The sequence below is a fragment of the Ictalurus punctatus genome, chromosome 5 (assembly GCF_001660625.3).
Source record: "Ictalurus punctatus breed USDA103 chromosome 5, Coco_2.0, whole genome shotgun sequence".
Taxonomy (NCBI): Eukaryota; Metazoa; Chordata; class Actinopteri; order Siluriformes; family Ictaluridae; genus Ictalurus; species Ictalurus punctatus.
Window position 1 is genome coordinate 4,946,919 of NC_030420.2, and position 17,763 is coordinate 4,964,681.

The window sequence follows — 17,763 nt, forward strand, 5'->3', positions numbered from 1 at the left end:
GCATGACAACGACTGTATTTTGTTTTCCACACGACATAGCTTGGCCTCCGTCGCAAACTGAACCTTCCCTTCTGATTGTCACTTATCACGATCTAATGTGTTCTACGCAGAGATCAATGCATCCGCTCAAACCACAAATAACGACATGCAGAACGGACAATCGGTCGACCTGACGGAGAGACCGAGGAAGAAATGATAGAAATGGATGCGTGTGCACGCCCCCTCAGGCTGCCCTACCACCAGGCTTAACAAGGCTAATTACACACCTTGAGGAGCAGCCAAGGAGACATGACTAATTGTATACACTTGAACGATTGTCCGATTGGTCATCTATCTGGCCCCGCCTCCTGTAGATGAGGCACCTGATAGGAGGAGATTGTTTTTTTTTCTAGTGACTACAGAGACAGAGATAGATGGAGCCAGGCACCATGCTGACTGCTGCTGGCACAGAGAGAGAATCCCTGTGTATGACCTTGGACGCTCAGGTGTCCATAGCCTGAGAGGCAGGATAAAAGTACACACACACACACACACAGAAGATACGCATAAATGTGGCCCCGACAACGTTTTCACGATGCACGTGGCACTGCTGGAATTATGCATGATACAGTATTGAGCGAAGCACAGTCGATAGGTGGTCTGACTTGTTAATGGAGCATCACAGAACTAGTGATATATTTACATACTGAAAGGCACACACACACACACACACACACACAATGCTGTTCCCATTTCTCATTTCTCCTTGTCTCCTCCCCGCTTTTCACTGTTCTACTGTGAAGCCTTCTGTGTCTAGAATAACACCAATATTTACACACTCACACTTGTTGACACAGCAAGCCTTATTTTCATATCTGTTTTTTTTTTTCTCTATGCGCACTTCAATCACACCACAGTCCTTCATGATTATTCTGATGTTCAACATTAGCATATGTTCTTATTACCAACAATTAAACTGTAACTTATTACAATGTTACGCCTTAGGATCTTACCTTCATTCCCACCCACTGACAATATTCAACGACTGATGTTTTCTTTTGCATAGCAATCCAAACGATCGATAGATCGATAGACAGACAGATAATTTTATTTGTCCTCAAAGAGGAAATTTGTTTCCACCGTGGGTGCGTAGAAAAACATAAACACGACAGCACCATACATATTAACCATCAAAAGCAATCACAGACATAGAGGTGAGAAGGGGACAAAAAGAAAACATCAGGATCATACAACAAATACCAGAGCATAAGAAGGCATCAGAATGGCTGATTACCTGTGTGTTTAACGCTCGTATAGCCATAGGAACAAAGCTCCTACCATAGCTGGCCTTTCTGCACATGGGTAGTCTATACCTGCGGCCAGAAGGAAGGGAGTTGAAATATTGATAAAGTGGGCGGTCTGGATCATTTAAAATTTGATGTGCCTTCCGGAGCGTATCTGAAATAACGCAGTCCGATAAATTAGGGCTGGGAATACCAATAATTTTTCTCGCTAAATTAGTTATCTTCAGGAGTTTGTTCTTATTTGTAACTGTTAGCATATGGAAAAAACAAACGGCACCATACATAAGAACCGGCTCAATAATACTTTGATACAGAAGAAGAAGCAGATGAAACGATGAATTGCCTTTATCGGCCGATACCGATTATGCAATTTTGCAACATCCAATGATCATATCATCGATATCATATCATCTGATTATATCCTGTCAATCGAAAGAGGGCGGGGAAATAGAGGGTCTATTTTGTTTGTGGTGAGTGAATGTGAGACTAACAGGAGATTTTTTTAGAATTCAGTCAATTAATTCTATTAATGAATTATTACCCTAACCCTAAGTTCAGAAATCTTACTTTAATCTTCAAAATTTAGTTCATGTCTTAATGTTAATTAGAGTAATGTGTTTTCTGTTTATGAGACCAGTTTACTGTGGAACAACTTGTTGAAATAGAGAGAATAAAGTTTTTATTTGCACTTCCTTCAGAATTGTGGAATTAATTATTATTCATTTAAAAGAAGGTATAAAAGGCAGAACTATCGGTTATCGGTATCGGCCGATATCACTCTGAATAATCGGTTACCGGTATCGGCTGAGAAATTTAGTATCGGTGCATCTCTAATCCAAACTCTTCTTATCCATATCACTTTAATATTAAGAGTGCAAAATGTGTTATTTGTGTTCATTTTTGTTAGTTAGGAAGAGTCCGTTATTAGAGAAGCCAGATGTTTGTAGGTGTTTGATGACGATGTGTTTTATTGGCTTGTTGCTGAAGACGCACATGATAAATCAGGCCATACTGAACTTAAATTTATGCCCAACTGACATTTATACACAGATTATATATCAGATAAAGTTACATTTGAAAATATTTTGTCAATATTTGTAAAATATTACAGGAGAGTGCTGTGTCTATTGCGTACCTCAGCAGGCATTTTTTAAAGAGCTAAACCCTTCTTTTTTTCATTTCAAATCTCGAGAGCAAGATTTTTAGGTTGAATTGTGAGAAAACTCCTTACTCGTGACGTGTATTGAAGGTGCTAATAATTTCTAAACCAGCTAACATAATTGTGTGTGAGTTTAGGTTTTTATCACTAACTGGCCCTCCGAATAATGCAGAAAGAAGTATAAATATAAAGTATAAAGTATCCAGGTATAAATCCAAGTAACTAAAGGATTGTGTCCTTTGTAGCAGGATTATGTTACATTCATAGCGTTGACAGCCAATTCCATCTCTCCTTCTCAATAACCTCGAGCCACTTTTTGGTGTTGTTCTGAGAAAAACAGTGAAAAACAACACCTTTTCATTCAATCACATTTTCATTTTCACCACAGCAGGATACACTGCACTCTGCAGTCAAAATTAATTGTTTTTTTTTTTTACTCCATTTTTGCCCAATTTGGTCATTTGCCAATTTCCACCCACAAGCCAGCTCTCTGCTATCACACAGTTACCAACCAGGGAGGGTGAAGGCTAGCAAGTAACATGTGCAGCCCCAGCATCTTTTCCCACTTCTGCTTTTCGACCAGCTGAACACTTGAAGAAATCACTCTCTGCCCTCTTCTGCATACACGAGCTCACAGACGTCCACGATTGGTTATTGTCGGTCTGATTGACATAATAAGTCCAATTTTGCTATATTGGACTCCCAAGAGTGCTGTGGTTCCTGTGCTGTCGTCGGGATCAACAAAGTGGCGATCTCTAAAACGATAAGGCAAACACTGTTCTGCTGCGCCACTTGAAAACCACAACTTAATTATCACTGATAAAGAAAGAAGTTACCTTCTTTGGTGACTAGCTTGGCCAAGGTAAGGCAAGCCTAATGAAAGTAATTAATGCTAGCTAGTGATCTGGATTGGCTGCTCGCAGTGAGGATTTATGAGATTCGCATGACATATACAAAATCTAGACTTTTGGCAAAATGTGGATTCTATGAGATCTACAATATGGTTCCAGCAAACTCTACAGAATATATTTACAGCATTTGGAAAATGCCCTTATCCAGGGCGAGCTACATATATCTCCTTTAAACAGCTGAGGGCCTTGCTCAAGGGCCAAGAGGCTTGGTGGTGCTCTGGGATTTGAGCTCACAACCTTCTGATCAGAAATCCAATGTCTTAACCACTGAGCTGCTACCACCACCATATAACTGCATCAATTAAAATCTAGTTCTATCTCCTTAATCCGGCATGTGACTAATTATTTACATCTGTTTCATCATGACGGTACGGTGGCTCTGGTTCCTCCCCAGTCCAAAGAAATGCGCTATTGGCTGATTGGAATTTCCAAATTGTCCGTAATGGGTGTGTGAATGAGTGTGTCCCCCGCCTTGTGCCCCGAGTTCCCTAGGATAGGCTCCAGGCTCCTCCGTGACCCAGTGTAGGATAAGTGGTACGCAAAATGGATGGATGGTTCATCGTGGTACATTTGAATGTCAAGACGTGTCCATTAGCATTATTCCACCAGACAGTGCACCACGGCAACCTATTTGTGATCCCGCATCAATCGTGAGTCATGTCTAAAGCTTAATATGGCTACCCTTCTTGCAAATGTACCTTATGAGCCAAGACAGGACATATGAGTCGACCTAAAATTATTGATTGATCAGACACAGTCATCACAGAATTATTCATGTCTCTGATTCTCTGGAATTGCGAACCAGCAGTCTTCAGTTTATTTGTCTTCTTCTGGTGGACATTTAATATTTGTCATACTATTTAATGTTTCATGTTCTATTTTATTTACTTATAGTAATATTGCGGCCGACGTCCATCCATCCATCCATCCATTTTCCATACCACTTATACTACACAGGGTCACAGGGGAGCCTGGAGCCTATCCCAGGGAACTTGGGGCACAAGACGGGGGACATCCTGGACAGGGTGTCAGCCCATCGCAGGGCACAATCGTGCACACATTCACACACCCACTCACTATGGACAATCTGGAAATGCCAATCAGCCTACAGTCTTTGGACTGGAGGAACCCGGAGTACCTGAAGCACGGGGAGAGCACGCAAGCTTTGCACACACAGGGTGAAGACGGAATTCGAACCCCCAACCCGAGAGGGGGAAGACACTCGACAGTACCATGAACATTTGACAATAAATAAAAAACCTTTTACAAATAAAATGTATTATTTTAATACTTCACAGCCTCCAAAGAACGCGTGTGACTTTCACAGGTAGTGTAATGTGACGCGAATCCTACGGTTCTGTGGAAAAGTCCTATATGTATGGGACAACCTCTGGTTTGACATGGCTCTTTCTTTAAAACACACACACATACTGAAAAAGACTCCAGGTCATACTGTATGCAGTGAAAATATTTGGTGTTAGTTATATCTATAGCAAAAGTCAACTATTCACTTGGTTATATCATACATCTGTTTCTGTCTATCCTGGAAAAGTCGACTGTAAACATTTATAATACGCTCCAACTAAAAGTCGTTGAAGGTCATGGCGACGTTATGTGACTTGTGCAGCATTACTGAAACAGCATCTTCCATCAGTCTCACACGAGACATATCAAGAAACTGCGGCTAGTGTAAAGATGTTACAAAGGGTATTGAAAATGTCAACGCTTAAGGTCAGAAAAGAGCTGAGCGCTACATATCCGTTTACGCATCCTTCCCCGTGGCTCTGTGATCCATTTTCCAGTCTGCTCAGCTGTGTCTTCAGTGTAATTTCATACTAACACACAGACAAATATGCCATGGATCCCACCATAGTTGTTTTTCTGTACTAGTATATCAGTAATATCGAGCTTAACTACCAGTAAGAGCTATTTTTAAGTGTAGCATTTATTCCTATATCCCCTTTTATTCGTACGGCAACAAATAACCACTTGGTAGCATGTGCTGATATGTGAGAGGGAACGAGTAAATGTCATCGTGTTTTGCCGCAATAGTTGACTTTGCTCTGTGAATTAAAAACTGCCAGCATTTCAAGTACCCCCTAAAGTCAGTCGTTGATTAGGTCCACTTTCTACATAAGTCTGACTAAAGTCAATTACTTTTCTTTCTTACTTGGTAATTAAGCTTTCCGGCATTTATTAGCGTTTTGAGCAGAGCAATTAAACGACGAAAGATAAAGAGATGCCCCTGCCACTTGAATATAATTAGAACTAAATGAAGAAATTAAAAGATAAATGCAGCATCGCTGATTTAAAAAAAAAAAAAAAAAAACTAATGTGAAAGTCGAATTGCGCTGATATCGTTTCATTTGGGGAGAAAACTGTCTTTTGATTTACGAATTTCACACTAGAGTACTCGGCGAATAGCTTTTAAGCTCCAGGGGAGGGGAGTTAATGTCCTTAATTCCTTTAACAGTAGCATGTAAATAAATGAGGCTCTTTCACAGCAGTCGAGAGTTTAGTTAGATTGGTTAGAAAGGACAGGGCTTTTACAGCAGACTAAAGGGCTCGTTATACGTCATCAGACCTGCTTCTGGGCAATATGACGATACAATATTACTATTATGATCGATTATAGCACAATACACTTCACTGAGTATCACAACATTTCTTTACAGTATTGTACATTGTCCTCCTTTTCAGTGTTAAATTATTTTTCTATGGTAATGGATAGTAATCTCTTAATCGGGGTCGCAATGGATCTGGAGTAGATCCGGGGAAGAGCGAACACACACACACACACACATTTGTAAGCAACAAACACATTTGTAATTCAATGTAGCCAATCCTAGCATGTTTTTAGAAGGCACTAGGAAACCGGAGAACCTGTAAACTCATGTGGATTTGGGAGAACATGTGAAACTGCACACAGGCAGTAATGATACCTGCTACCAGGCCATCCTAATTTAGTTTTCTAGGCATTAAATAAAAGTATCAGGATTTTAAAACTGTAACACTACAGTTTTGCTGGCACTTTGTTAGAAAACCTATGTATCCTGATGCGTATCATGTATCGTAGAAATGTCCCAGAAAGCCCTGAACTCTCGTATTCTTTCCAAGACAGTAAGAGGACCTTAGCTGTCAATCAAACAAGGAGGGCTGGGTAGTAAACATCAAGCAGTGATACATAAAACAGCCCATTTAAAAAAATACTACTAATAAAATAATGGTGATTCAACTGAGATGTAAATGTTGAGAAAGATCATACAGCATCACATCATCTACTGAGTCTACTGAGACACATCTGAAAGCATGATTTGAGGCTTTTGAATGCATTTGATCCATCACTTGAAAAATATTCACGCATCTCTACTGACCAATCACAGTGGGAATGGGAGGGCAGGTCAGATGCTTCGGGTTCAGAGAGAGACTTCTTCGAGGTGCTGCAAAATGCCTTTCTGACGCTCCGAAGGTGTCTAAAGGTGTTAATATGGTTCAAGAAAACTAGTTGGATTAAAAGCATTGTTCATTATGTAACACATGATTAAACTGACTTGTTATTATTTTGACCAACTCTGCCTAACCTGGCCCACGGTATCACTTAAGAAACGTCTTCTCCTCTCCTTCTTTCCCTCATTAGAGGATATTTTCATAACTATTGCTCTGCCAGTTTTAGTAATAGACTGCTTGTCCCATTCATTTTGTTAAGCATCAGCTGACAGACTCGATTGCTGTCTCAGAGTATAAGCTTTAGCTTCACACATCAGTTGTCTCATACATGCTGCCTCATGCTCTCCATCACATCAGATACATGAGCCTAATCACATTCGGGCTTCACAAACACAAGGTATGAGATTGGGTCAAATTTTACATGTCTGCATAAGCAAAATATCAAATGAGACGGTTCATGTCTGCAGGGAGTAAAATACCTTATCAACAGTGCACCATCTCACACTGTGCATGGCTCCTGTTTCTATGTCAATATCACAACCAGCCCTGTGCCAATAGATGAATCGAAAAAAAGTAATTACAGAACCCGAGGAGGCAAGACAATATCCAAATTCAGGAATGGAGTTTCCTAGTTCAAGAACTTGAAATGTTAACTTCTTGGCCATTTATAGTAGAAATCAAATGGCACAAATGGCGCCTCAGAAATCTTTACATTTTCCAAACATCGTTAATGTAATTTATGTGATCTCGTCAAAATTCCCTGCCTTTGTCGATGAACATATCTTCGAAGAATATACAATATATAGACTTTTCCTGAGCACTTAGTTGGGGTCAGTAAAAAATGAGCTACGTCCACCGATGTGACTTAGCATCATTGAACTGGGATTAAAAAGGATCGTTATTAGAATCCTGGTTGCCGTGACGACCAGATATCAAGCGATACATATCCACAGAAAGCAGAGGAACTTTAGTCTGCAGATTGTCTGGCGCAGATGTGGACACAGACCCCTCTGCAGAAGTGTCAATGCAAATTACGTCTTCATCTCCATCCCAATGAATTGCTGAAGGGCTTCTAAATGATGCACTGAAGTATGTTATGTTGCTTCCCTAAGATCTAACTATACAGAGGTTCCTGAGGTGATGAGACTAAAAAGTTGCCAAAGAGACGAACAAGTCCACTTTGGCTTTCATGGACAACTGTGCTAGCTAAAAGAAAAGCAGTTTTCACACTTTCTATAATGCATCATGACAATAAAGTGGAGGGTAGGCAGAACAAGGCTGAAATTATCCAGCGTTAGAATGCCACCAAGAGTGCTGTTGACAACCCGGTATAATCTCAAATCCCAACTCTGCATGCCTCCATTTCAGCAGCAGTGCTGAGCATGGGAGTGAAGCTGACTGCTGCTGTTGCAGTACCACCGTACACAACAAATCCAACCACAACAAAAAGGCGTCATCTGCGTCACTGCACTTTACACAGAAAGCGAACAGTGTGCTGTATGCTCAACTTATCCCAAGTTGCTTGCATTGACTGCCTTTGGGCAGGAATGTGGATCTCCATTCTAATTCAGGACACTGAATGTTTTCTGTTGTTAAACCTTTTTTGAAGTTGCTTTTTTTTACTTTGCACAGGGTTTAAAATTTTAGAAATTTATCCACTTTCTCATTGCTGCTGCGACTTTTATTAATGCTTTGCGACAAGGAGCTATTTTGGCTATATTTAAATAAAATTAGCGATTTTTGGGGGAGCAATTAAACACTCACACTGGTTGGCCACACACTGTGGTGATCTTACGTTCGTGCCATGAGTCATGCCATGAGCCAGCGCAGTGCTACGACTCCCTCAAAACCTTCAAGTGTCGAGTTGGCCAAAGCATTCGTGACCTCTCCAGAAGAAATCGGGGAAATTGAGAGACGATGGGAGAACCTTCCCTATGTACATTGGCAAGATGTGGACAATGCAGAGAAATTGTGGGCTGAAGTAAATTTGTACAGAGACGCAGCAGGTGAGAATCCCTTTAAAGACCTACGTAACCTAGCTGTGACAATGCTGACAAAAAAAGACGTTCACTGAGTTGCATAAAGAGTTGAAAATGTCCTTGGAAAATAAACCTTTGCCAAGTGCGCAGAGAAATCATTTGTAAAAGATCACCAGAACATGGAACTGGCACTCAATAAATTTCTAGATAATTATATAACTACCTAGTTTTAAACATCACGCGGCTCACGTCCACCATTTATCATCATCTATTGACCATCAGTAGCGTACCATATATTCCTGTTCATTAAAAGTACCAGCCCAATGATGAGGCTTTGTAAAATATTAGACAGTAACATGAACTGCATGGAGGGTTCCACATACAGCCTGAAAATATCCATCCTTGACCATTTTATTCCTCTAAGCTTGTTTCTATAGGTTTTGCCAAGCATATTACAGCAAAAGTGTGTTTGTGTGTGCGATTCAAGTGTGTGTGCCACCCTTTTTTTTTTTTATCTTCTTATTGCATGAGCGAGCTTCTGACAGATAATCAGTTATGAGAGAGCAAGAAAGAGTTAGAGAGAGAGAGAGATATTGAGGGAGAGAGAGAGAGAGGGGTGAGAGACAGAAAGAGAATGATTACTGCAGGATTTCTCCTGAGACATTGCCAGAGATGTTAATTTGACTTGCACTGTTGTGTCTTTGTTGTTGGTGTCTTTTTTCATCTTTGATAAGGCTTGAACTTTCTTTGTGGAATCTGTCTGGGGCTAACCTTTCGCTCTCTCTCGTTCTCTCACTGTATATATGTATATATATATATATATATATATATATATATATATATATATATATATACACACAGTATATATATCTTGCTCTCACTGGTAAAAGACGGTTTTCAGAGACAGTATTACGTTTACTTCAGACCAAGCACAATTTTATCCACCTTGGATTTTAATAATCATTTTAAAGCACTAGTAAAAGCTCTGTGATAATGTCTAATAATAAAGATTGGTCACAACTGACTGTTGAAGAAAGTATTAAGCATTTCACTGCCTAATATTGTACATGGGTACATGATAGGGTACATGAATTAAAGCACATTGGACTTCATTCATCAAGCTGGATGCAAATCAATTTATTCGTAAAAAATTGTTTGCAACAGCGTTTCCATGTGCCATTTAAATGTGGTGTTTATGAAAGCCTAGTTAGTTCTGGCTAAAAAAATCTAACGTAAACTAATGTGAACTTAACCTAATGTGAGCCTTGACTGATCTTGACTTGACTGGCTTCCAGTCATATAACTGTAATGTAATTTGATACAAAGATTGCTTTGTCGAGTTTAAATCACTTATTGATGATATGAATTTTATGAAAATGTCGCAAAATCTAGTCAAACATAACACGTCCATAAATGAAGACAAAACTATTCGTTCCATTGAGACAAAATAAAAAGATGAGTTCTGCAGTCTTGAAGGTGGATGGGAGTCCCGGGAAGATCAGGCAAAGAGATTCGGAGAAGCGGTCTACTATTACCTTAACGACCATGTTATTCATGGGGAGACATGGGGTGGTCAGTGAAGAACTACATGTGACCATGGTAGCTGTGGCACGGCCATGGGGCGTAGCTTGCCCGCCGGCAGGCGGATCGAATCAATGTCTCAGGTTGGGGGGAGGAGAGGGGGTCTTGGAATCCTCTACATCTACAAATATATTATTACTGTGCTTGTGTTTGGCACAGTAATGGTAAGCATGGATAACTAGAAATAATTAGAAAAAAGACAAACAGGTTGATTGTTCACTGTCTCGCTCTTTCATGACATTTTTATTGAGCTGCGCTGTAACTACAGCTGGCCCGACTTTAGCTGTTCCGACCCCCCCATGGTTCATTGATATGGTTGTACATTTAGGCATGTGTAATAACTTGTTTTTGTAAAGTTGATGTCTCTTCCTTGTTCTAACCTATATCTGATTGCTCTGACCCTAATCATCCTCCACTGGAAGAGCTTGGAAGTCAGCCAACTCGTCTTCAGTTACCAACGACCTCCAATCTGCCGCAGCCGCCCAGGCCCATGTATGCTCCTCGGTGTTAGGCTGTGTTAGTGAATTGCTTCACTGTAGTGAAAGAAATCGTAGTGCATGCAGGGACAATTCATTAGCTAGCCCACTGGGCATGCTCTGCTTGAACAGAAATGCAACTTAGTGGACTGCAGCGAATATGATGTAACTCCTTGTTAGCTAGTTAAGTGCGTTAAAACAGACGGACGTAGGAATCCTTAACCGAGATGTGAGTGAGTACTGAATCTCCTGTTGATAGATACCTCTAGCTAGCTGTAGCCCTTATCCTCTCTTGACAATATCTTTCATGTAGCATATCTTGTTTGAGCCCTCGTAAAAACAGCAGCAAGTCCTTGCTTAGCGTTTTTCGCATATTTGCTGAGAAATATATGAACCGATAGGGATCAGGGTTGGAAGACGTAAATGCTAGCAACCCCTATACTGATATTACTGTAGAATTTTGTGTCTGGTCATCCAGCAGCACTGCTGGTCATGAGGGTATTTTCGAACGTTTAGGACGGTGGAATGGGAAATTCGTTACGGACAGATTTAAAACACACGATTGGATGACGGCGGGGATGGAAAGCAAATAACGCCAATTAACTCAGGCTCACGTATGTACACTGGACTACATACTGCTGAGAAAAGCACGGGTCACTTGCTGCTATGGGTAAATGAGTTTACGACACTGACAATCGACTTTCATCTCGTGAGACTTCAATGGGATGTCTCCTCTTCGTAGCCGGCTGTCGGACGAAAGCAGTCAAGTGATATGGTGTAATTAAAAGCTTGTATAACCTTTTAATTTATCAGGCTTTAACATGAGCGCTTGTTAAGCAGCACCAATTATGGGAGATACATACAGCATATCAGAGGAAACTGAGGCAGCCGTCAGTGATTAACAACTCCAGAGCAAGAGGATGACAGACAGATATTCTGAAAGATTGTCAGAATGGCAGACTCAAATGGTTTAATGGGGCTGAAGAAGGAAAAAGAAAAAGAAAGAGAATGTAAAATGATGTAAAACGATTGACAAAATGAAGACACAACAAAATTACAAGAGATAGTAAAACTATGTGTGGGGCCCTGGGTAAAACAATCAGCTATGGGTGGTAGGAGAGAGCAGGAAAAAAGAGATTAAGGATGGTCAGAGATAGAGAGATGAAACTAGAGGAGGGAGGCTTGGCCTGTGAGCCCCCAGGATGCCGTGCTAGGTCACAGTGCAGTAACCCGAGTGGGAGGGAGAATGTGCTGAATCAGTCCCCATCACTGAAGGTGACCCTCTCAGCTTCCCTGCTTCTCTCCCCCTCTATCGTTCCTCCCTCCCACATTCTTCATCTTCAGTTTTATCAACCCTTTACTCCCTCGCGCCTGCCCTGAGTACGGCTTCGTCCCTTTTTTGTCTGATTCTTCATCCTTGCCATGGTCACTTTTTCTGCCCATCTCTCTTCCTCTCTCTCCATCACAGCCTTGCTCTTCTCCTGCTTGTCACCTGATATTGCTCCTCATCCCCCCACCCTTTCTTCTACACCATGCTAGCTTCCAGTTCAAGGCCACGTACAGGTCTATCTGCTTGTAACAATTTTATCAGGGTGCCGCTTTGCACTCGGCTATAAATATCCGCCCGGGGCTGTGCAATCTATCAGCGGTTTGATTTATAATTGGAGTTGGTCCATGCGAGTTGTCCCACCCACAAGGCTCATTTAGATAGACTAATGAAGAAAGAGGGAATCGGCTCAGCCGGTTGCCTCGATAAAACCAGGTTTGAGCGATGCGGCGCATTGATCACCTTCATGCAGGAACATTTGTCAATGTTGGACTGTGCGGCAAGAGAATTCATAAATTCTTAAATAGCTGCTTCACATTTGGTTACATTTAGAGTGTGTAAATCTGGAGTGCAAGATTTTAAATCAAATTCTCCGTGAGACTCCATCAGAAATAAACACAGAATAACAATCGTGAATGAATTAATAATATGGTGTGGCAGGCTATGGGGTTTTCAATTCGTTTAGTGGTGCTATACTGGATATAATGTTTCCAATATCATTTTTATTATTTATAAATAATTATACGTGGATTATCACACGGTGGCTTAGTGGTTAGCACGTTCGCCTCACACCTCCAGGATCGGGGGTTTGATTCCCGACGTGGCCCTGTGTGTGCGGAGTTTGCATGTTCTCCCCGTGCTGCGGGGGTTTCCAACGGGTACTCGGTTTCCTCACCCAGTCCAAAGACATGCGTGGTAGGCTGATTGGCATGTCCACAGTGTCCGTAGTGTATGAATGGGTGTGTGAATGTGTATGTGATTGTGCCCTGCGATGGACTGGCACCCTGTGTACCCCGTCTCGTGCCCGATGCTCCCTGGGATAGGCTCCAGGTTTCCCCGTGACCCTGAAAAGGATAAGCGGTATAGAAGATGGATGGATGGATTATCAATTATCACCAAAACTGGACCATTGAAGATTGGGAAAAGAACAGGTGAGGTTCCATGAATGGTCCTGTGTCCACTGTTATCTCAGATTCCTGGTTCTTGGCTGACAGGAGTGGAACATGATGTGGTCTTCTGCTTTTGTAGCCCACCTGCCTCAATCTTCTGAGATGCTTTTCTGCTCATCATGGTTGTAAAGAGTGGCTATTTTAGTAATTTGGCCTTCCTGTTAGCTCAAACCAGTCTGGCCATTTTCCTCTGAACTCTCTCAACAACAAAACGTTTCCCCTGCAGTACTACTGCTCACAGGTTTTTTTTGTTTTTCGCACCATGCACTGTAAATTTAGACTCTTCTGTGTAAAAATCCCACGAGAGCCTCGGTTTCTGAAACATATAAACCAGCACCAACAACCATGCCACGGTCAGAGTCTCTGAGATCACCCCCCCCACACACACACACACACACACTGATATTTAATGTGACCAATAACTGAAACTCTTTACCTGTGTTTGCAGGATTTCATTCATTGGATAGCTGCCACATGATTAGCTTACAAAATAATTAAATGAATTCCTGTTAAAGTGGCCGGAGAGTGTATATATCACCAGAAAAGCTGATTTTATTCACCCTAAATGTTGCGGTTATAGTTACAATTCCCGTTTGTCCTCTGTTTATCTGTAAGAAGTTCTTCAAGGTACCATCCAAGTTTGTTTTTAGTTACCATTTTCTATTCTTTTCTCTTTATATATATTTGTTTTTAATAAGAGTATATTGTATTATCCATCCATCCATCTTCTATACCGCTTATCCTTCCTTCAGGGTCACGGGGGAACCTGGAGCCTATCCAAGGGAGCATCGGGCACAAGGCGGGGTACACCCTGGACAGGGTGCCAATCCATCGCAGGGCATATATTGTATTATTTTACTATTAAATACTGCTCTCGTACTACATTACAGTGGAAGCCCCTTTTCATCTTTGATCCATAAAATAGATTTAATAGTAATAATAAAGTTCTAATATTGCGGATGCTCCTGAAAGAACTCACAGATGGAGATTTGTCTGTGGATCTCTGCTCTACTCTACTGCCAAGGGTAAACTGCAGTCCACTATCCCGCCACCCCCCCCCCCCCCCCCACCCCCACCCCCCGCACCCAACCCATTGTACCTTCACCACATCTCCTTGAATATGTATGAAGGGGAGAGCATGCACCCTGCATACAATCAGACAATTAACCAGCAGGCACAACAACATGAACGCCGTACTTTTAAACCCAAGCTCACAGTAAGAAAACCAACAAACAAACAATCAGAGGCTTTTTAGAAGCAATGATATCGCGTAATTGGGTTGATTTCGGAAATTTAGGAAGACTGCGTAATAAAAGTTCAAAAATCACCTCACGTTCATACAGTACTCTACAGTCATGGCCAAACTTTTAGCCATGACTGTATGTACGTCTAAGTGGTTTAGTCATTAAAGACTGAGATAACCTCGTCCTAGGTGTTAAGACAGCGCAAATCCAGCACTCCTTTCTGTGTCATTCCCATGCACTCCACGTATATCACACTCTGTTTCTCTCTCTCTCTCTCTCTCTCTCTCCGTCATACCAAATGAATGATTAATAACTATAGTGTAACCTTGGCTGCATCCAGAGTCCACAGCAACGCATAGAAAAGGCAGGGTCACAGCATTCATCACTTTGATCACTATAAGAGCAAGACACACCCAACTGCTGTGCATGCAAACACACACACTCACAAAATAAGATACCTGACAGAAAAACACTGACAGGACACATCCCCTTGAGATATGTCAACAGTGATAACACCAATGCTTATGCATTACACACATACACACAACAGATACCAAGTGATGTCACATGCCAGCACCTTACGCCATTGTTACTCTCAGTCACAAGTAGCTGATCTTAGATTTTTCTGATTTTACACTTCATTTATTTATTTATTTATTTTACATTCAACACTTTGAAGTTTTGTGAATGTTACACAAAACCTCTGGAATGATATATTTTTTAAATAATAATGGCTGTTTTGTGGTGGTGATTTGTTAAGGAACCCTAACCAGCACTATACTATAGTGATAAGTGATAAATACGTTCTCAGAAATAAAGGTACCAAACTTCCTGAGGTGCTACCATCGAAGGTACAATTTACGGTGCATAATTAGACCTTAAAAACCACTGAAGTACCTTGAACTCTTCTCTCTAAAAGCTACTTAAAGGTTCACTACATGATGCAACTTCCAGTGTAAAATCTGTATATATATATATATATATATATATATATATATATATATATATATATATATATATACATATATATCGACGGTACAAAATATGTACCCAAACCGTGCAACAAGGAAAAGTGCAGTTTAGTATAGCCCTTTGATTTGTTGGAGTGTACATAGCACTACCTGTTGTACGTTGCAAAGGTGTCTAGTGGCATTTCTGCCACATCAACCACCACTGTACAAGACCACGACTCAGAAATAAAGGTAGTGCTGTGGTGGTATCATCAATAAAAATAAAAAATGGTACATAAAGGGTTTTTACCCGGGGAAGGTCCGTGTGCACGTGGTGTACTTTCCGAGTAAAGTGGTTCTTACGTGGTCCAGTGAATGAAAGACACCTACCTCCTCCTGGTACAAAAGAAAGATGTCCGCTTGATGTTACCACCTGAGCGGCGAGGAAAAGTACCTTTTATTTCTGAGAATGTGGTACAGCCTAATGCCTAATCAAACCTCTAATCTGTTTGTCCTTGACACATCTGACATGCTGGACAGAATTAAAGGTGGACTGAAGGTGACTGACTGAAAGTCACTTCATTTGTGGGAATATGAGCAGTTAGTCAGACTGAACTAACACACCTGTCCACAGTTTGGTTATCTTCCCTTGTCATCTCACATTCTCACACGACGTTCACACACACAAAAAAATATTTTGAAAATAACATGAACTCACCCGCATTGTCGCCGACACACACACATTCTCCTCAGGCCGTTCAGCCTTTGAGAAAGAAGCCGTTTAAACGCGTCTATGTACATCGAAACTAGACTTGAGGCTCAAAAAGCGACCGGATAAAAGGGCAGAACAAGATTTTTTTTTTTTTTGGAAACAAGTCCTGTTTTTTTGTTGTTGTTGTTGTTGTTGTTGTTTGTTTACCACAAAATGTGTTCCCAAATGATATATTTTTTTCTTCCTCGCGACAGACAAGAGTAACGGTCAGTTTTAAAGCTCGTGCCTGTGCGCACGTGAGCCGCGCGCGCACCAAACGCTTCGTTTGAAAACAGTGTGGCAGCTCGAGGACCGTTAAACGGGATGAGCTACAGAACCGGTGGGGGGGGGGGGGTGTTTAAACGATACGGTTTCAAACACACACTCACTCTCTCTCTCTCTCTCTCTCTCTCTCTCTCACACACACACACACACACACACACACACACACACAAAACAACTTGGACAGAAATACACAATCACAATACTGTGTCCTTCAAGGACAACGACGTTAAAAACGTGAGGGGGTTTTGAGATTTATTAGCAAGACAGCATTTTCGACTTCACACACACACACACACACACACACACACACACACACACACATAGCCTACCTGCAATATTTAATTTACAATTATTATTATTATTAATAATAATAATAATAATAATAATAATAATAATAATAATAATAATAAAAGCCTTACCTCCGGTACCGGACGCCTCCTCTGCATGGCTTCTACTAATTCAGGCTGGAGCTGAAGGTGTCGGTTTGGTTGTAGGCTGTAGTACAGACGCCGGTGTACAGGTTTACATTCCGTTATTAAGTGGTTGTGTGTGTGTGTGTGTGTGTGTGTGTGTGAGCGGGCTCACAGCCCTGTAATCAGCTCACGGCGACAGGATCGATACTGAAAGTCTGGAACAGAGCCAGGGGCGTCCCGCGGGTTTAAGGACATGCTGCGGGACTGACACAGTCCCTGTCACAGTACCGACCCAGAGCTGAGAGACTGCATGACGGGACATCCAGACACCGCCGAGGAGGAAACAGAAGCGGTGCACGGGGAGGATAAGGAGCGCCGCGGGGAGGGAACTGAGCGCAGGAGGAGAGAAATAATAAACAGACCGGGAAGAACCGCCCCTATAGTGTGAACGCGTCAGGTAACTTTCAGCCGGTTTGGCCTTCAAATCGTTCCGGCTGAAGCGCGAAATGTGAGAAGAGCGATCAAAAGTAGGCTAACTTTTTTTTTTTTTTCCCCCCCGCATAATTAAAGTGAAAGTTCATGGGGTATACAGTACTATGATCTCAGTCACTCAGATTAAAATAAAGAAAGTGTTGTTTTGTGTAAAATTTATATTATTAATTATAAAGTGTGATTGGAAGCAACTGTTGAAAGTTTTCTTTTTGTCCTTTTCAATCTTAAATAATCTGTTCTTATATATATATATATATATATATATATATATATATATATATATATATATATATATA

The 17,763-nt window shown here is 41.2% G+C and overlaps 1 protein-coding gene across 3 annotated transcripts in view; it reads right to left on the reverse strand.

The window, feature by feature from the left end:
* Window positions 1–17,455, reverse strand: part of LOC108265665 (membrane-associated guanylate kinase, WW and PDZ domain-containing protein 1) — a 68,128-nt gene extending 50,673 nt beyond the window's left edge. For 2 of the 3 annotated variants that reach the window (XM_017468237.3, XM_017468234.3), the window contains exon 1: window positions 16,245–16,570. In XM_017468237.3, coding sequence (XP_017323726.2) covers window positions 16,245–16,327 — 83 coding nt within the window. In that variant the 5' untranslated portion in view covers window positions 16,328–16,570. Of the gene's footprint in view, window positions 1–16,244; window positions 16,571–16,981 lie in introns of those variants that run through there. The other variant, XM_017468235.3, reaches the window with a different exon arrangement.
* Between the last annotated feature and the right edge of the window lie 308 nt (window positions 17,456–17,763).